Genomic DNA, 22130 nt, shown 5'->3' with positions numbered 1-22130 from the left:
GATTTGACATTTTTAAAGTTTGGCTACTTTCCACAAAACAGTTCAGTTACATGTAAATAAGAGATTCAATGATGTCCCTCAGTCAATATTTATTTTTATTTTTGTTTGAATTATTACAATATTTTAATTTTAACATATTTAACAATAAAGACCAACTTTTACTGAACCATAAAATGTTATAACTGGGAATTTCATGTGGAAAGGGAAATTTGATTCACATGAGAAAGAGGAACAAATTTGAATATTTGATATATATACTGGTAATACAAAAGAAATGGTGAGTGGGTGACATTGACATCAGTCCCTTCATTTGCATCCTGACCAGGTTGTGCATAGAACTATTTTGTGAAATTCAGCGAAATTTAAAAATGTCATTGTTTATTTTACATCAGATTTTGATCAAATTTTCAATAAATGCTTTGTTGGATTTTTTCCCTTTTCTTCACGTCAACTTTTTGTTGGGATGGACTTGCCCGTCCTGGGAACTGGAATATAATTACATGAATATAGTTGTTTTTTTAATGGACACCACTGTTCCACTGAATATGCTGCAGTAAAACAGCACCAATAAGACTCTGAATATGTGCAAATACGACTGACCTATCCATTCAGGACTTGGGGGAAGAAAAAGGAAATATGTTACTCCTCTAGATATTCAGTTGAGCATGAATGTTTCCTGAGTGGAGTTCTGAGCAGTGAATGGCATGTCATTATGCAGTCAGGAAAGCTATTATCTTAACATGAAAAGTGGTCTCTTCATTAAAGCCAGGTTTAATTTTAGAATTCAATTTTGTTCCACACTTCTCTGGCGAGAGGTTCATCTTGATTCAAATTGCATGCCTAAGAATTCAATGAGATTCGTCTTACATTTTTTATTGATTCATAACAAAATTGGCAACTGGCATTACATAGAAGTGTGGTGTAAGGTAGTAACTGTGGCTTACGTATTACGTGCACTTGATTTAGCATGTACTCTGAGAAAGGTCTACGAGTTGATTCAGACAAGGAATGTCCACAATATCCATGCTCCTTGCTATTATGTCAAGATCATGTCTTACATGACATCTGTTTACTCAGAATAGTAACAAATATACAATTTTTAATTCAATGTCAGGTTAAATGTGTCGGGAGCATTCTTTCATTACTTTCTCAGTACATGCCATAAATCAAATGCACTCAATCAAATTGGCATAAATTTGGGCTCATTTTGCAACTGCCTAAGTAAATTGAGGCTTCTGCATCTCATTAATCAAACAAATGAACAGCAAAACAAAGGGATTTAATCAGGTGAAACAGCTTTATTGCCTTCAAACAATCATTTTAGTATGATACAGCTATACATTATATATTTGATTTCTCATTGAATCATAAGTGCACAAAACATATAACTTCTTTGAATTTATATACAATGGTCCATGAATAACATTCATGCAATCACTATTACATTAAAAGTCATAAAGACATTAACTCCATAACGGCTTCAAAATACATTAAACAAATTGTGCGTTTTGCAAGAATACATTACAACGGTGCCCATGTTCTTCATGATGATACACAAGTCCTCCCTAATTCCTGTCACAATACACAAGTTTAGGATTACTTACCGGTATTCAAATTTCATGCACTTAATATGAAATACATTACTAAAGGTCTAAGGATTTCAAGTACGAGTGTTACATGTACATGTATGTCAAAAGAATAAATTTTATCATTTGAGAAAGAAACTTGCTATGCAGTGTAAACTACTTATATTCTCATATAACAAGTGGGTGTTTCATAAAGCTGTTTGTAAGTAACACACAAATTCATGCATGACTTAACGTACAGCTGGAACATGTTCTTAGAGGTGCTAAGCCTGCTACATATGGATATCTCATACAGCAGTAGAAAGGGTCAAGAGTCCTGCATAAAGCTATTGGGTGATTCCACACTAGAACTTCAAAAATATCATAAATTTCAACATGCTTTCAATAATTCATAAGTAGTGTAATATTTTACTATGATACCTGAATTTTAGGAAAATTATGAGTTTTAACCAAAAGTGAAGTCAGATATAGTTTTTTTTGGGGGGGAAACAATGGAATTTTCAATTTTCAATAATTTTGCTAAATAAATAGTCTAGTACAAACACTGCCCCCTGAAACGATTACTCAATACTGGCAAAGCACGAGAAGATTGAAAATAATGCGGGTCAATGGAATAATGTATTATTGATGGTTCCAAATAATATCTACACCAATTTTCATGATTCATAATAGGGGCAGCCCTGATTTTTCCGAACCTATTTTTGACAATGTCCCGTACGACACATGAAAATGCAAAAGTTTTTCTTACAATTTTTTTTTTTGATGATGCAATTTCACAATATCAGTTTCTCTTTCTTTGACCCATGGGTGATTGATTTATCCCATAAGGATCTAATTACTGCCCTTCATTTTTCAATAATTGTCCTATTAAAAGTTGTCCCGTACGACACACAATATATACTGCATTTAATTGCAGTATTTGGATTCAGAAACAATAAATATTAGGCCTATTTTAATTTAAGTAATTGATTTGACATAAAGTAAACTGAAAAGTATCCTTTTTATCTCCATAGAACATGAAATAGGTGATTCTAACCATTTTAATTGACTTCATGTAGGCGTATTCTTTTGTGAATCCCTTCAGCTAAACTGGTGATTTTCACTGGTCAGAGCAGGTTAATTTCTTTGTCATTGAGCATGAACAGAAAACCTTTACAATTGATTCACCCTAGCCTTGAAGATGACCTCCTCTTGCATGCTAATGTGAAATTATTATAAGATGTAAAAAAAAATATTTACCTATCAATCATCTATTTGGACTTCCCATGATGATCAATAATTTTTTTATATACAGTATTGAAACTCCTTACTTTTTTCAAGTTGAATAAAAAGTCTGGAAAAAAAGACAAACCATATAGTTTCATGAAATGCAGAAAGGTTTGAAAAAGTAGAATCGCATTATTTTAGAAAAAAAAAAACATTTTGTGGAATTTCAAGTGACAGTTGTGACATATATCATGTATATATACATTCTATATGAAAAATCATAACATTTTAGCCCCATAATTTACACAAACAGTTTCATTCATTCATTGTTTAAATAGTGTATTGGAAATCATCAATTAATTCACTAATACATAACTTCTCACCAAGCCTCAAGTTTTTCAGCTCGTAAAAATGCTGTGAACCATTGTACATTTCCCATCGTGAAAAAAAAGATAATATATTGCTCCCGATTGTATATATTGAGGTTACTTAATTATATTGTCCTGAATGACTACTTATTAAAAGGCTTTTCATTAAAAAGGAAGAATTTAGGGGCAATGCTCCCCTTCTGATCGATAAAAAGTTCATTGTTTTATACAGGCTGTCCAGTACAACACGCAAGTGCCTGTTCAACACACAAGTGTCCCGTACGACACATTTTGAGTGTCCCGTACGCCACAATGTTCTTGAAAATTGTAATTTGCTTTATTCATTCATGAATGTTTATTTTGATTTCTTTCATAGATGTGTTTGTTCTTGGGTAATTAAATATCAATTTGAGTTCATTTTCTATGAAAATTATCTGTCCAACTCACAGACTTTAGAGTTCAAACTTGAGGTTTCGAAAAAAGCCACTTTTTCTGCGTCCGTACGACACATTTTTATTTTAAATCTGTATTATACAGGATGTGAATTCAAGTCATGTTAAGTCTTGGTTTTCCTAACACTCTGGTAGTACTTGATGATCACCTTTAGTTACTGGAATATTTTTTGTTTTTCGTGTCAAAAAACTGTCAAATGTTCTCTAAATGTCCCGTACGACACGTATGGAATCACCCTATTCGTAATTTCCGAACAACTTCATGAAACAAAATTTGTGAGACAGATCTGTAAATACTCATGTCAGATAGATCTCAATTGATGCCCCTAGTACAAAACCACTTGGCCCTTCTATTCTATAAATCCTATTAATAACAAATATACTGATGTCAGCTACAGAAATCATCCCATTAGAATTGTCAACTTGTCATAAATTTATAATTGAAAAGAGAAGGGTTATTGCTGAACATACTCTGGAACAAGCAATTTTTTGTCAACTAGTTCATGGACCTATATCCTCCAACTTTTGAAAAGTGTATAACTGAATTACAAAATCAAACAGTCTAGTGCCTTCTTAAGTTATTCCATTCCAAATGATTTGCATTTAAATTGGTACTTCCATATAAAACTAGTAAAATAAAGATTTAGATGACTATAAGAGATGGTTGGATTGAAGATTTTCCCCCAAGGATAGAACCAATCATACACCTTTGAAAAAAACTGTGACTACTTATTGAAATGAAATGCAGTAAGATTGGACTCTGGACTTTTCAACAAATTTTCAGATGGACGCTACTCATTGTCAAATGAATAATGAGAGAAAAAGAACATGATATTACCCGATAGTTCTTTGATGTACAAATCAACTGATTATTCAGTAAACTGCCAACCTTCATATTAATGAGATTTCAATGATCAATATGTGAAATGCATAAAAGTAGGGCAAGCTATAACACTTGCCCTAGCCAGAATTAATTGCATCTTGTATTCCATCTGATTGAATACAAAACAATGACAAGTGAATGTCACAATCAATTGACCTGTGCACTTCAGACTTCTTCAAAATCCCAGAGCTTTTGTAAACCTGTTTCCTGTTTTTCCTGGGTTGAACAAAACACGATATGAAGAGGCCTTTTCCACTGCAATTTCTTTCGAATTCTCACTTAAAGTCCCCAGACATTGTTGAATTAACGAATAGTCAATGGTTTTCATTGACTCATTTGATCTGAGCCAATCAGAAGCAAGGATTTCAGTAGCTTTTAACAATTATCAGTGAAATCACTGACTATGTGTTTCATGAAATGCTCCCGTGATGCTAGATGTACATGCATTGGAATCACATGCCACTGTATGCCGGTCCACCTCCAGCTTCTGGAACTACCCAGTTAATGTTCTGACTAGGATCCTTGATGTCACACGTCTTACAATGGACACAGTTCTGAGCGTTGATCTGTAGTCTCATCGCATCACCATCCTCTGTCGGGACATACTCATATACACCTGAAATGAAAAGAGTGATAATTTGTCAATTAAAAGATAAGATAGAAATATATATTGACAAGAAAGCATAAACCAGGAGAACTGAGCTCAGCAGATAAACTTGGTCACTGCATCTGTATTGACAAAAGGAAACCAAAACGCAAGATGAGAAGCAATCTTATTGGAAAGAGTAAAATAAGAGGAACAATTTAAAACAAGTTTCATCAAAATTGGTTGTGAAATAAGCAAGTTATGGATGTTTAAAAGTCTTGTTGTACTTTCTATGGGGATCCTCAAATTGGCAAACATGCTTCAAAATGGCTGATTTTTGTGGACAACTCTCCATTTGTTTTATACACAATTTTTTTTCAGATTTTCCCTATTATCTTTAAAATTGCATTTTGCCTCATTCTGAGCATAATGTCTGTCATGGGAAAATATATAATATATTCACACCACATATGTCAAGGTCAGGAGATGTGAAATATGTAAAATAAAGGGGAAAATCTGAAAATTTGTGAACAAAACAAATGGAGGGTTGTCCACAAAATCAGCCATTTTGAAGTATGTTTGCCAATTTGAGGATACCCATAGAAAGTACAAGAATTTCAAAACGTCCATAACTTGCCTATTTCACAACCAATTTTGATGCAACTTGTTTTAAATTGTTCCTCTTGATTTACCCTTTCCAATAAGATGCTTCTCTTTTGGGTTTTTGTTTCCTTTAAGTGACAGTGCACTATGCCTCTCAGTGTTGCCATATATGGAAACTTGAAAGTGAGCTCTCAAACCATTTGAATAATGAATGATTTTGTTAAGTTTGCAACAACAAAAAACTGAATTAAATTAGTCCCCATAATGAAAAGGAATCTTCTTAAAAACTAACTGACCTGCAGGACAGAACCTCTGTTCAGGCCCATCATAGATGGCTAGATTCCTATTGACTGGGATGCTATCATCCTTGAGTGTAAGATGGGCTGGTTGATCTCCTTCATGGTTCGTACCGCTGAGGGCGACAGAACTCAAAAGATCAAAACTGATCTCATTATCTGGCTTGGGGTATTCTATTGGGGTGCACTCAGCAGCAGGCTTCAGGGAATCGGCATCCTTGCCTGTGAGTCAATGGAAGCAGAGGGAATAAAATAAATTCATTGATAATAATAACTTCTCAATTCAAGGCTGTGTGACATAAAAGAAATCGATCCCAATTGAAATTCATGAGGTCTATGGTAAACTAAGAACTAAAATATAAAACTGATGGTAGCATTATTGTATTGCTAACTGACTTATATTTTATTTCTTTATCTTAAATAACAGTAGGGGTGGGGGTGTTTAACAACAAAGAGTTAAATATGAACTAAAGTCATGCCCAAGTGCCAACACACTTATGATATTTAAAGTGTAATCACAGTAATTAATACATGGTAGAGCATGCCTCATGAATGAGATCTGACCAATGTAAGGAGTATAAATGCAATTCTTAGACTAAAATGGAACATCCCATACCAAAAAGAGTCAAAGATATGTCATATTTTATTATATTACATGAACAAGAACCATTCTGATGTTCCATTTGAAATATTTTTATTCAGAAATTTATTGTAAAATATCAAGTTTAAAAAGGCTGCCCCTAGGTTCCTGCCTTCCATGGAGTCGAAAGGCTCTGAACCTACCATGGTGTTTGAGTGTCCATGGTTCCTTTCCCCTAAGAAGGTAGTAGAAGATTCCTGTATACATGACTCCTCCATAGAGACCTAGAGGACTGTTGAAAGCTGGACGTACATTCCTGACAGATACCAACTCCTTCCAAACCCAACTACTCTTCAGCCTGTCTTCATATTCTGTCACATTGATGCCTGCAAAAAAATGAAGGAATTGAATTCATTGCACATCTTGAATGGAGCATTCATAATTGATTTTTATTGTCTCAAGGAGAGGAAGCCTGCAACATCTAACTTTGTCCATGATTTAAACAAATGAAGGATAAAAGGTCTGCTGTCATAGTTTGTAATCTGCCAAAACAGACTGCACTCGTGAGAAATTACATTCTGATGAATTTGTTGATGATTTGATAAACAAGCTTGCTCTTTTCCTTTCAAACAGGACAATGTGCACATATTCTAAATAACTGCTGGCTTTCCACAGTTGACATAGATTTTAATCAATCTCAACTGTTAGTAGAAAAGGCCCCTACCATTATACATTAAACATTGTTTGTTTTTCACATTCATGCAATATTACCAAGCATTTCATACATTTCAAACTTTAAAGTGCAACACCCCCCCCAAAAAAAAAAAGTTAAGTGAAGAGTGGTACAATAAACATACATAACTTTTTAATCAAATACAAATATTTTTTATAAAAAATTATCACTTTAAGATTTTGAACAGTTTAGTAAAACACTTATACTGTTATAAATAGGATTAAATAATAAAGACTTCATGCAAATTAGTTTTTGCAAATAAGTAAGCTGATGTTCTCAAAAGCAAAGTTTGAAATATATACATAAAACTGGCTTCACAGTTGGTGATACCAGTATCTAGTATTACATTCGTGCTCAATGGATGTAAACAAAATGCTATTCATGAAAAGAGTCGGATCATCACTGCAAGGTAGGAAAATTTTGTACATGTTTACAAAAATTTACACAATGGAAATGTGATGATTTAAGTATACACACCTGCTGTTTCAGATGAAGCATCTTCCTGTGTAAGACGATCAAAGATAGTCTCGGCAGCGATCATACCACTCTTCATTGCATTGTGGGTACCCTTGATCTTTGGTACATTCATGAAACCAGGACTACATCCAATTAGAACACCACCAGGAAATGACAACTTGGGTATTGACTGATGAAAAAGTGAAACAATGAAAGGAAAATGAATTATTAAATAATGATCAAGGGTAATTCTATGAAATGGTCAATTGATATCCCCAATCCCATCATTCTCCTTTCCTACTTCACTTCATGAACTATTCATAAGAACAACAAAACATAGAAAAACCATTTCAGTATAAATTAAGGTTCAACATAAAGGTGTTAGACGTACATACATACATCTAGAGTTTCCAATAATAAAGCAACTACAATGCAAAGTATTAGGTACTAATACCCACTCTAATGTGACAATTGTAAACAAAAATGTTATTTAAACATCATTAGAAACATGGACCGATGAGTAAAAAAATCCCAAAATGCATAGCAAAGAAGTTCTTTAATTTTTCTTAAATTCTGGGTTGAACCAATTTTCAATGCTTGCGAAAATGTCTACGGAAGAGGGCAAGTGATGAACTAATATGCCGTAACGTATCACAGCCAACCTTCTGCTTTTTTTTACAAAACATGTAGGACACAAATGTTCAAGGAGCCTAATAGTAAACCTACCTGGAAGCCTCCTTCATTGAGAGCCCTAGCACCATATGCTATCCTCTTTCCACCCTGGAAGGTATCTTTGACTGATGGATGATGCTTAAACCTCTGGAACTCCCTGAATGGACTGAGATAAGGATTGGAGTAGTCCAGACCAATTACAAACCCTGCTGCTACAAGGGGTGTTCCTTCGTCTAGATGGTAGATGAAGGAGCCACCGTATGTGTTTTTGCTCTAGAAATGAGAAAGGGGAATTAAGAGTTATATGCAAATTTGAAGCTGCTCAACTGGACTTACAATAAATTCTAAAAGAATATTTTACTATTTATGTTTCACTGGATGAATCAAAACATACATCAGTTTAAAATGTATGATACATACACAGAGAAGGGAAACTTTTCCACATTGAATAAATGAATAGAGACTTATATCGGTTTAAAATGTAGTCACACACAGAAAGGGTGTGATAGAACAAAGCTCTCGACATCTATTTGCATACACCGCTCTCTGATTGTGACTTTTGAGGCATATCAGTGTTGGGATGAGACGAGGAGTATTGAACATCATGCAGTCCTATCATCCATCTGACTTTATCTGTAAAGGTAGTAGTCAATGAAATTTGAATGTCTACATTGTACAAGAGTTCTTAAAAGAATGATTTTGATTTCATTTGTTCAGTTTATATCACATGAAGAATATATCAATCACCTTTAGACAGAGTATATATACAATATCTCAAATACTTGTCTCTCCTGAAGGATACTTACCAATGGCCAACCAATACTGTGTTCCACTCTGCCAGGGTGGTGATTGCTAGGATCTACTTCCCATAGCTAAACAACAGAGGAAGATAGAATGGAAACAGATCACAATACAAGTAGATGCTTTAAATGATGTGGAAATGATAATTGAGATAACAAAAATCTATGTAATTACTTATGTAATTGTTTTTATTCAATTCATTAAATCCCGTCTGATCCATTCCTACATCTCCATCATCGACTCCCCTTTATATATTGACAACATTAATATCATTTTCCAGAAGATCATAATACACTATAATACTATTCAATGGTTACTTTCTCTGTTATTTATGGTTACTATTTCCACTACCCACTCCCTTTTACACATAAGATAATATTTTATCCATCAGAACTTTTTTTTTATTGTTCCCTTCTACACCCTTTCCTTTAAAACCAACATTCTTTCCAACCTTCATGGCACTACATGTCATTAGTATAATGGTAAGTGTTCCCAATAGGACTTATCACATGACTTAACAGCTAGTCATATGACCTACCTCCTTGAGGCCTATTGCATAGGTTTGTGGCTGACAGTTTTCTCTCAGATTGAACTGAGTGTAGAGTTGTTTGGCAAGATGTCCATGGCACCCTTCTCCAAATATTGTAACCTTCGCATGGAGTTCCATCCCCCTCTCAAAAGTTTGCTGTGATTGGAGAAAACAATTGATAGGAAAGTGAGCATCATCAAATGCTAAAATCAGGTACTGGCATTGTAGTAGTGAATTGTTGGAATGTGCCCCACTAATATTATTAACAATAAACAATAACATACTGATTTGAATAGTGCAGAATCTATGTGCATATATTCTTCTGCGCTGTAATTAAGAGCTTATAAAATGCTTGAAGTATGGGAATTAATGGAAGTATGGGAATTAATGGAAAGGTTTTTAGTCTGAGTTCGAACATTTCTACTGATGGAGAGGATGTTATCAGATAACTTTGTACAATTTTTTTTTATTGTTGATTTCAATGCATTCAAGAAAATTACTATCCTTCACCTGTGCAGAGCTCACAGTCATCAGCCTTACTTTTGGCCTTTTGTTTTTATTTGACACTAAACACTTTAACACACGATCAGCCTTAGCAAGGGAGGGGGTCAGTTCTCTAATGGCAGTGTCAGCCCTGCTCCAATATGGGACCATAAAGTACAGTGTGGTGTTGGCCACATTTGAAAATAGACTTACTGCCGTCCTCACAGTCCTTTCAAGATCATTTCAATGGGCAGTTTAGAGTTCTGAAATTAATTATCAGGTGATTTAAGGACGTTCCACAGTTAAAGTGAAATCCATGTCATTTTCACCAAACTTTGCACATAGATACTTTAGAACCTTAATATTCGAAATATGCAAAAATTAACATAGGTCCATGTGCTTGATTTTTTGCTATAGAGCTTCAAAGTTCACCCAAATTGATGTTCTTAAGAATTGCGCATTCAAAAGAATTTGGCATTTTTAGACCGCCCAAGATTACTACAATGAGTTTAAACCTCCATTGATCATTCAAAATACATGAAAAAGTCATCAAATTTCGCAAGAGAGTTAATAATTGTATCGTTAGAATGGAGAATCTATTAATAGTGCTATTTGTTTGCAATTTTAAGTTTAACAGCACTGTCAGTTCTTAAAAATGGCGTAAAAGATAACAAAATCCCAATCTAAAAAATGTAAAATTTCAGTAACAAACTACAAACGTACAATAAATGCTGCACTTTATTCAAAATCCATGTCATTTTCACCAAAATTTGCAGAGTTGTAGAGGAAGGTATACCTAAGAGGTACAAACATAAAAAAATAGGGGTTCATGTGCTTGTTTTTAAACTATCGGCATTTTTATTAGAGCAAATGTGCTTTTTAAAACACCAAAAATGGGCCGAATGCTTAGTATCTATGTGAAGAAAAAATCAAAACCACTCTACCATTTATTCAAACTCGGGCTAATATTCGTGATTCTTGGCAGCACTGCAGAGTTAAGTATTTTGAAATTGTAGAGAATATTTTTTTGAATGGTCCATGGAATAATTCAATTTTTTAGCTTCATGAAATAACGTATCGGATCTGCAGTTAAAGTGCAGAAGATGAGAAAAATCAGCTCATACCCGCAGCTAATTAATCACCTGTTCATCCATTGTGACGTCAGCGCGCAGAGTGTAAACTATGCGCAGATCATAATGCGCACAAATATAACTGTGGAACGTCCTTAAAGTAGACTGACAGATAAAACATCAAGGATCTTTCATAGACACATTTCTTCCATAATATTCGAATTGTATGACGATATATCGAAGAAGTGTTTATTGCTCTTTTCTCATTCTCTTTGTTTTCCTACATCTTTTTTTTTTTTTGGGGGGGGGGATGATATACGCTGCAAATAAGATTTGCTATACTGTTATCATGATTACTATTACTTAGCACAGCCACTTTGCTTGCTTGATAAGACCTTGAGCATCTTTTACTTACCTTTGGAGAGCCATCTTTGGCCACACCTACATCACTAGTTGCTATACCCTTTAAACTACCATCCTCATGGTATAACAGCTGGAAAAGATAAACAAAGAAATGAATATTACGATGAAATATCCACATTATGATTTTTATAAATGACCAAATTGGACAAAATGACAAACATATTACATACAATATCATGTACCAAGAATGACTGTAGAAAGTGATAAATTTATCAGTTAAGTATCAAAACTAGCAAGGTTTTCTGACATCAGTGGGTCTTTTATCCAAAATATGATAGAACAAGTTTTCACGGTTTTTCAGGGTTACTGCTAGCTTTTATCACTTAGTTAAAAAATATGTCAAAACCTTTATGATGATTGAGCTTAAAGATTTTTTTTCTCAAAATGATCACTCACTAGGACCTTCAAAATTTGACTTGAATCTAGGCTTACTTAAATCCAATGAAACTGATGTAACTGTACTGACCTCACTTGCTGGATACCCTGGATAAATCTCTACACCGAGTTCCTCTGCTTGTTCACCAAGCCAACGTACAAAGTTACCAAGACGTACAATGTAGTTACCATGATTGTTCATTGGTAGGCCTGAGAGGAAAGAAGCAAGAACAATCAGAAAAAAGTCTTCAATCTATGAAAACAATGAATAGTATAAATATAAAATGAACACCATTTTCAATGATAAAAACAAATTTGAGGGATTCTTTTTTGGTTTAAGCTACAGATGTTGTATTGATCAAGCACTGAAAACTTTAATTTTGATTTAACTCTCTTTCATATGATTTACAATTTCTTGTTCAACAACTAACTCTTCAAACCACAAGGAAGAGATGCAGTGGGCAATTCCATAGGTTGGTGGACATGATCTCAATGTGTCTTTGTACATATAGCCCATCTGAACCGTAACGTGAGTAACCACTTTATCTGCACCCCTAGTAAAAACCATGTGTTCTTTATTTTTTTAATTATATACAAACTTGTCTCCCTAATATACTTCTTTGAAATGGATATAATCAACTTTCATAAAAGCCTTGCATGAGGACACTTTTCACTTTTGTCCCCTTTTCATTTTATGCATGTCCAAATCATGTAACATGAGTAACTGACACATTTCAAAGATTTGCCAGGAGCATAATGAAATTTCCCAAGTTTTGTTTTTATACAAAGGATAGTCAGACTGCGTACTATGTTGTGATAAAGAGATGTTTAGTTCCTATCAATAATAATGGAGTTACAGCTCCAAGTATGAGTCAAGGTGTCTCCAAATGTAACGTGAGTAACCGTGGAATAGCCCAGTAATCTTCTACAAACACAAGATGGGAGATGGGTGACTCCTCATCCTCCTCCTACTACTACTATATGTGGTGATGATGATAGTAATCATAAAAATAACAATCATAGCATACATAAATCACATATATAAATGGGGTAAACAACTTTCACAGGAAATACAAAGAACTGCTGTATTCAAGGTTTATAATACATTCATATTTCATAAACAGGTAAAGGATCTTAAAGTAAGTTTTTTGACACTTATCAAAATGGTTTATCAATCAACTCACCAGGAAGCACAGGTATTGGAATGCGAGATTTCTCTGTGAGGAAAGAAAACCTATCTTCTTTCACCTCCGTCTTGAGAGGTGCTCCTCTATCCTTCCAGTCTGGGATGAGTTCATTCAAAGCATGGGGTTCCAAGCAAGCACCAGACAATGTGTGACCACCTGAAACAAGACATGGATATCAGTTGGTGGGAATGAAATAAAAACATAGTAGGCCTATTATATATCGCTTGTAACTTATCAAGAATGTAAATATTATAAAAAGTTAAGTGTTCTTCATTATTTTTGTCAAGATTGAAAGCATTTTAGTACTGAAAAGATCTAAAAGAAGAAAAAGAATTTAAAAAAATCATCAGTTTTGAATAGATAATTCCAAATAAACAAAATATTTGTAATGTCATGTTGTACAGAAGACCAGAGTAAAGATTTATCTTTTCTTCTTTTTCGCTCCTACTCAATCATTGAAACAATATTACAGCTACGGTGATATTTCTCATCATTGCCAGTTTTCAAGCTGAAATATATTTAAGTCGATCTCATTCTCAATTAAAATTGCAATAATGAAAATTGCTGTTTAATTCATTTCTTTTTCTTTTCCAGAAAACTGAATGTGGTATATGAACACAGACTCTGTGGCACTGATGTGAGGTAACTCCATGGTCACACATAATATGGACTGTATATCAATTGGAATAAGGCACTAAAAAGACAAGCTCAGCTAAATTTAGGGAATGGACTTTGCACAGTACCCACAAATACTCCTAATCTACCTGACAAAGACAATGATATTTGGTTTGTTTTAATACACAGCCTGAAACAAGTGTGTAAGATTTTTTCCCTTCATTTTTGCAGCACTGGAAAATAACAAAATGTCTATTTTGGGCGATAAATAAATCAAAAGAATGACAGACAACTATAATTGTTTTGAGTAGTTGGTGTGTCTCACATCAAGTTATCTTTGAGATAATAGAACTAATGACCCTGACACAGTTTACAACTTTGAAATTACATGTTGTTAATGTATGTGAACTCTCATTTAAAGTAATTGTCAGATAAATGAAAATCATACCATAAAATATGTGAAATGAAAGATAAAGACTATTCATTACTATCACAGAATTAGGAAAATTAAAATCAAAATATGACCTTCCTAACCTCTTTATAATAACAGATATGTGACTACCCAAAACAAACTATTAGTCCTATTATATCAGTATGTCCCCAAAATACAATCAAATTGTTTTGGGAATTAAAACAAGGAAATTCATCTGAGCAAGCAAATTTTCCCCCCATTTTTAAATGAAAATTTAAATTTGTGATGGATTTTGACCTTATGATAAAAAGAAAAGTTTCAAATTTCATTATTTTGTTTTCTATATTTTCTCCTTGTTTTCTTTTTTTTTCTCTTGGTCATGAAAACCTAAGCGGCCAAGCCACATCCATCTATACATGTACATCAGTGATCTGAGCAACTCATGTTCTGCCAAACATGTTGAGAACTGGCTTGTACAGTATATCATTCTGCATCGTAAACCTTACACTAAAAATATCATATAATATGAATTGCACAAATTTTGACGAAGGAGATGACATATAAACTCCTTTCTTGTCATGCCAATGTTATTATTTCAAAGCACTGTAATGATAAGTAACTTTGTACTTTTGCTAGATATCTCACCTATTTCAGCAGATTTTTCCACCACGCACACCCTGAGATCTGTTCCTTTCTCTTGACTGAGCTGTTTCAGACGTATCGCCGCTGACAACCCTGCAGGTCCACCTCCTACTATCACTACATCAGCCTCATCACCATAGCGTTCCATTTCCACATCTGAATCAATATCAAAGCATATTATTTATTTTAATACTTTGTACATGTACATCACTATTTAAACATTGCATATTCAACAAATGACCCTAAAAAAATTATTTAAACCCAGGTTAAGAAAGCATACAGAGGACACATTTTTTTTCTGCTCCACCAATGCATCATCCTGCAATGATGGGACCCAATTACCTAACAACAAAAGGAAATAGGTAAAATAGCTGTCATAAAATACTTAATATCTTTTCTAGTATGAATAGTCTTCTTTATTTGTCTTATTTCCCATTCGTTAGTGTTCAAATAGAAATGATGTTAGCTGCGTAATCCAAATTTTGATGGAAATCGAACACTAACCAACTTGTTTCCCAGTTCCAATAAATATTGCCTTTATACTATGAATAGAGGCATGAAAGGGGTATGAGAACATTGTTTGACAGTAATTTATGGTAGATGATATACTGACTTTTCTGGTCAAATGAGGGTCATACTTGTAACCCTTATCTCCCTGAACCACATAATACAGTATCTCCAAACTGCAAATTACACTAACTTAAGTTAGTAAAATTCCTCAGACACATTTATCAATGCTTTTTAACAAATTACTATGGCCGAGAGGTTTGAATTATATTCTTGTTTTTTTAAACACCAGTGTTTAACGACTACTACATTACCTTTCCATCTTTCATCAGTGTCCCTTGGGATGACTGTGTAATGTGTGGTTATCTTGGGAGTGTTTCCTGATGAATACTGAGCACATGATGACGCTCGTATAAACTGTTTAGCCGCTGTTAAAATCAAATTTTAAAAATGTTAAGAAATAGATCAATAGAAGCAAAATTGAGTCTTGATGCAATATTTTAGGATGAAACCAATATATTGATCTGAAGATATTGTATACGATACCTAATATTCACAAAATAAAATTCTTCTAGTGACTGATTTTGATTTATTTCAAAAACATATTTCAGAAATTTAGACAATTTTAAAGACGGCAACATATAACACTTGTCCATCATTGAAAATGCTATAGGAAGAAATGGTGATCACTTTGAGGTATCAACATCGAACACTTAAAGAGTATTTATGAAGTGAAAACATTTTACCACATGATTCATCATATTTGTGTTAATCCATCCTAATTATATATTGAACGGGTATTTCCAATATCGAAGAGGTCATAACTATTAAATCATGTACGATCTGGTATGTACGGGCAACGGCTTCATAGCCATCTTTATGCTGTAAGATCCCAAAACCAAATCTGTAGATACATGTACTTGCACCATATTTCTTTCAATATTTAAAGGAAAATGAAACTGGATAGATTTATTATCTGGTCATAAGCCGATTACATTTCACTAATCAAAATAAAATCAAAATAAGGCAGAACGGTTTCCTATTTCCCATGATATGCCAAGTCAAAGTTATCAATATTTTGATATTCCAAAGACCCGTGGAGGTCGCCATTTTGCTCATACTCCCCATATCTCCATGGGGGTTGTGACGTCAGCGACGAACAACTCGGTGTCCGACCCCGGCGCGCACCTGTGATTGCTAGCGTAAAACACATGGGCCAATGCTGATCAGGATGGTATACCGCCAGGCGTATGGCTGCCGAAATTGATCAGAAAAGGGGACAAAATGCAGCTAGCTTTTACCGAATTCATGATCCGCAGAAGAGACTAGAAATCTAAAATAAAAATGGGTGGCTGCTGCTGACCGTGCCTCCAGCTCTGCTCATTGAGCGATTTCTTCAGCCGAGTATTGTGGCTCGAAGTCGTAGGCTCTCGGGCCTTCCATTTCAATACAAACGTCCACGATAAGTTTTGTTTTATTTAAAATCGACGGTAACAAATAATAAACAACTTTAGATATAGAAATATACTGTAGCACAATCAACAATTTCACGATATTCAATCAGGATAAATAACCAAACTTCCAACATAACACGATCACTCGGTTCAGGGTATATGACCGTCCATACAGTACGTACAAATTTAGCTTTGTCAAATATGCCAATTTGGATATCGTAAATAAATATATAAACATTTTCATCAAAACTCATCAATTTGTGTTTTTAAACCATAGAATAATTTAAATAGCTTTTTAATAATATTTTCAAGTGTTTTGTGTATATTTTATTTATTTTTGGTAAAAAAAAGTATCTATATTATGCAAACTTGAGGGCGGTTTCAGCCCGTATAGCTAGCTATGCATTATGCACATGGAAGTACCGGTACTACCAAGAGCAGTTGTTCGTCGCTGACGTCACAATTTTGAACGAACCCCACAACAATGGCGATCTCCATTCAGAGACTTCGAACCTGAAGAAGCCCAACTTTGAAGAGGTGGTACTCAATACTGGGAAATCAGATTGGGGTATAAGTGGATTCATTTTGATTTTCATGTACTTATCAATGATATTATGTGATATTCAATTTTGGGTTTCATTCTCCTGTAACATATGCCAATCCTAGAGTCACATGTAATGTGTATCACACTGCTCACCCACACTTTAATAACCAAACATGGATTTTCATTAAACTAGGAACAGTTTTGCGAAATTATGTACTAATGCAGTCATATTGATATTCATTTGGCTTTTAAAGGTCAAGTCCACCCTAGAAAAAAGATAATTTGAATCAATGGATAAAGAAAAACCAAACTAGTGCTGTTCGATTTCATCAAAATCGGATGTAAAATAAGAAACTAAGAAAGTTATGACATTTTAAATTTCACTTATTAAAAAAGAAAAACAGTTATATGCACAACTCAGTGATAAGGGAAAAGAAATGGCCTTGCACAATATCACTGGTCTATACGGCCCTCGTTACCCATAATACCCGTTGTGAAAATAACAGGAGTTTTAGCATTCTATTACTTTAATTCAGGTACATGTATTCCCTTAGGCCTTATTCATCAGTGTAGTAGGTTAGATCGAGATCTAACATTAGGCCTCTAATGAGTAATTTAAGACTCGAATCTGTTTGAATTTGAATTTTTCTTGGTTCAATTCAACCAATTATCATAATTATCGATTAATTCATAATTGTTCGGGTGGACTTATCATTTTATTTTTAAATTTATGTCGACATTGCAAAATTAAAAATTATCTTAATGGTTCAATATATTTTAAATCATATCATGAAATTTTCTAACTTTCACTTGACTAAATTTTGATTTTTTTAAATCTGCTCGAGGCTTTGACTGTACTTTTTGGGACAGTGCAGTATGATGGGGTGTCCAAACTTTGCGGACTTTTCAAAAATATTCATCAGGCTTAAATTTGTTCACAAAATATTCACAATTTATACAAAACCAATTCAATAAATATTTACCACATTGACGGCAAGATCCTAAACTACAAATTCATTGACGAAAATGTGAAGTAGGTCAAGGGGTTTCGGTGGTATCGCGATCTCAAAATTCTATTCCGATCGACGAAGGCGCACCGTTCTGAAAAAGTGTGACCTTACTTCGCGGACCAGTTTTGTGGAGATTACAAACAAAAACTCAAGCTCAAAAGGTGAGATATTTATATCAGATTGACGACAAAATGCTATAGAATCAGTCAGTACCACATTTAACTCACATTTTTTATGATATCTGCTTGCAAAATGCTGATATCATGATGCTTGTTGAGAATATCAGATTTATTCGGAACGGGCGCTAACGTAGACAGCTGGCAGCCGTCTGTTTCGAGAAGTTTTTAACATTTTTTAAATTTTTTTATTTCTCCTCGTACACAGACGGCTTGCTATCATGCAGCCACCATTAGGGGGTTAACAATGCAAAATCCCCCCGACGGGGCTCATCGATTTTTGTCTTTATTTCATAAAAATATGTAAAAAGAACTGTACCAAAATAAAGATTATTCCGTTTTGGCATGAAATGCACCAAAACGGGGGAAAAATAAACTTAAAAGGGGAAAAAACAGTGACTTACTTCCGCTGTCGCGCAATTTCACTTCCCTGCTTTATCCGAACTTAATATAAACATATGGCCATTGAGTCCCCTGTACAGATCGAGCTAGAACTTCGGTCTCTGTATTTTGGTGAGTGGAGCCAACGGAGTTCAGCGGAACAACCCTGGGGGGGGGGGGCCACTTCCATTGACGAGTGGATACCATGCGCGACCATGGGGTCTCGAAAAGCACCCTAAACACGTATTTTCCATATTCTGAAAATGCACCCCTTAACAAGTATATTGGCGTGTGAAACCCTACCCTTAACAAGTATTGAAAAAATAAAACGATACTCTTGGCAAGTATTCCCTGAATTGACCCCCTAAACAAGGACAACGATATTTTTATTGTTATGTCACTGCCGTCGGTTTTACCTCTACCTGATTGGGTTAATAGTACAGCCCCACCTCCCACTAGGCCTGTGGCAATATGACTGGTGGAAAAATCCCATAGGTGACATCATCCAGCCACTGCGCCGCAAGCAAACTTATGAATGAAAATATAGTAAGCATGCGCAGTGCGAGCCTCCCGTGCCCCACGCAGTAATCCATCAAAACAAGTCTGCAATACTCTGTCACCTCGTACCAAAATCGACCTAGAATTCCACTTTCCTATATTTCATATTAATTATGAAAGGTATTCTCAGAAAATCTGTTTTCTTACCAATATCACACAGGTAAGCAAATTTGGATTACTTCTTGCTTTTCCGTCAAAATCTTACGAAGTAGCGTCGATATTACATCGTGTTCGTGAGTTTGTAGAATCTATCACTACATGCACAAAGTCATTGATTTCCGGGTAGTTTCGGAGCGCCGAATGCGCTAGCCAATCAAGATCGGGTTACCATAAGGTATATCGCTAATCAGAACCGCAATGCATCACGGGATCGAGCCCCTTTTTCGATCCCATGATGCATTGCGATTCTTATTAGCGATAAACCTTATTTTCGGTTTATGATGAACTGAAAATGGTAACACGAACATGGTTGGCTGGCGCTTCGTATGCTCAAGCTGCAATTAAGAAACATGGCGACGATCGAACGATCTCAGTCACATCATCACTTGAAACACTTGTACGTATGTAACGTGCCCTATCTTGGAAAAGACATCCTTTTTACGTGTTTTTGGGGTCGCGCATGGTTTGTCTTATTTTCCAGATTTTTTTTTACAACTTGAAAAAAGTAAGGAGTTTCAATACTGTATATAAAAAAAATTAGTGATCATCAATGGAAGTCCAAATAGTTTATTGATATGTAATTTTTTTTTTTTTACATCTTATAATAATTGCACATTAGCATGCAAGAGGAAGTCTTATTCCAGGCTAGGTGAATCAATTATAAAGGTTTTCGTTTCATGCTCAGTGACAAAGAAATTAACCTGCTCTGACTAGTGAAAATCACCAGTTTAGCTGAAGGGATTCACAAAAGAATACACCTACATGAAATCAATGACAATGGTTAGAATCACCTATTTCATGTTCTATGGAGATAAAAAAAAAGTATTTTTCAGTTCACTTTATGTCAAATCAATTACTTGAATTTAAATAGGCCTACTAGTACTATTTATAGTTTCTGAATCCAAATCCTGCAATTACATGCATTATATATTGTGTGTGGTACAGGACATGTCCCGTACGACACACACTGTGTCATACGGGACAACTTTTAATAGGACAATTATTGAAAAATGAAGGGCAGTGATTAGATCCTTATGGGATAAATCGATCACCCATGGGTCAAAGAAAGAGAAACTGACATTGTGAAATTGCATCATCGAAAATGAAATTGTAGGAAAAACTTTTGCATTTTCATGTGTCGTACGGGACATTGCCAAAAATAGGTTCGGAAAAATCAGGGCTGCCCCTATTATGGATCATAAAAATGTTGTAGATATTATTTGGAACCATCACTGATACATTATTCCATTGACCTGCAATATTTTCAATCTTAATGCTTTGCCAAGCATTCAGGCAGTGTTTGTACTTGACAATTTTTTAAGCAAAATTATTGAAAATTCCATTGTTCCCCCCCAAAAAAAACTATATCTGACTTCATTTTTGGTTAAAAGTAAAACTAATAATTTTCCTAAAATTTAGGTATCATACTCATAGTAAAATATTACACTACTTATGACTTATTGTAAGCATGTTGAAATTTATGATATTTTTTGAAGTTCTAACGTTAGGCCAGGCCCTTACTGCCAGGCCCTAGTGTGGAATCGCCCTTTTTTGTAATTTTTGATTCACAATTGGTACAGATACAGTCCGTACACAATATACGTCTCAATTTCAAACCTTTACATTTTCCATTTAAGTTTTCCATCCGATTACCTTAAATCTTTTCGACATTTCATTAAGATAAATATCCTCACTCATAATTATGATTTATGACACCGGCTCACTTAATTAGATCCAGCGAACCGTGCGCTCCAGCCAATGGGCTAGGTACGGCTGGGCGGAAGCCCGATTCCCGGACGGTACCGGTATATAAGAAAAACGAAAAACAACACAGCAAAACGGAGGTCTTGGTACTCGATAACACAGTAAATTTCACCATTACATACACGACAATCAAACAAATTTTAATCAAAAAAATAAAAAATGTACTTCTCTACATTCCATTCAACACTCGATCCTCTTGAAACGACAAATCCATGTGAAAATGTAAAATTAACTTACCTGATCGGCTGTTCCGAATTAGTACCGAAGCCATTACTATCCTCGTCGTGTGTACGGTATGTGTGTGGTATTACGAAATTACATTCTATTCGCAGATACCATAGAGAGTGTTACATCAGTGAAAATAAATGGGTTACATAACAAAAATTTGTAGGAGAAAATAAAGGCCTTGCATAGATACGTTCTCACTATTAGAATAGAAGGGGAACTAAAAAAAAATCGATCTGTATAGATAAGAAAGTTTTCATTTTCATCAAAATGAAAACTTTGTATTTTCACACAGACCTATAATTATAAAATACAAATTTAGACCTAGGAATCATGAGAGAAAAATAACTTTCCTGCTCACCTCCCAAAGTTGCCATGGAGACAAAGAAAAAAG

At 34.6% G+C, this 22130-nt stretch overlaps 1 protein-coding gene across 1 annotated transcript; it reads right to left on the bottom strand.

Moving 5' to 3' along the window:
* Positions 1-1278: 1278 nt before the first annotated feature.
* On the bottom strand, positions 1279-21817 carry LOC129261501 (electron transfer flavoprotein-ubiquinone oxidoreductase, mitochondrial-like). Its single transcript, XM_064100315.1, has 13 exons — positions 21749-21817; positions 15780-15893; positions 14962-15114; positions 13287-13445; positions 12194-12312; positions 11720-11797; positions 9761-9907; positions 9228-9293; positions 8476-8694; positions 7771-7939; positions 6764-6946; positions 5981-6202; positions 1279-5111 (listed from the first exon to the last, which is right to left on the bottom strand). Exons 1-13 carry the CDS (start codon positions 21780-21782, stop codon positions 4948-4950), a joined length of 1827 nt encoding a protein of 608 aa, XP_063956385.1. The 5' UTR covers positions 21783-21817; the 3' UTR covers positions 1279-4947.
* Between the last annotated feature and the right edge of the window lie 313 nt (positions 21818-22130).

This window comes from Lytechinus pictus, chromosome 5 (genome assembly GCF_037042905.1).
Source record: "Lytechinus pictus isolate F3 Inbred chromosome 5, Lp3.0, whole genome shotgun sequence".
Taxonomy (NCBI): Eukaryota; Metazoa; Echinodermata; class Echinoidea; order Temnopleuroida; family Toxopneustidae; genus Lytechinus; species Lytechinus pictus.
Note: the sequence above shows the minus strand (reverse complement) of the source record. Positions and strands in the feature narration are given on the sequence as shown.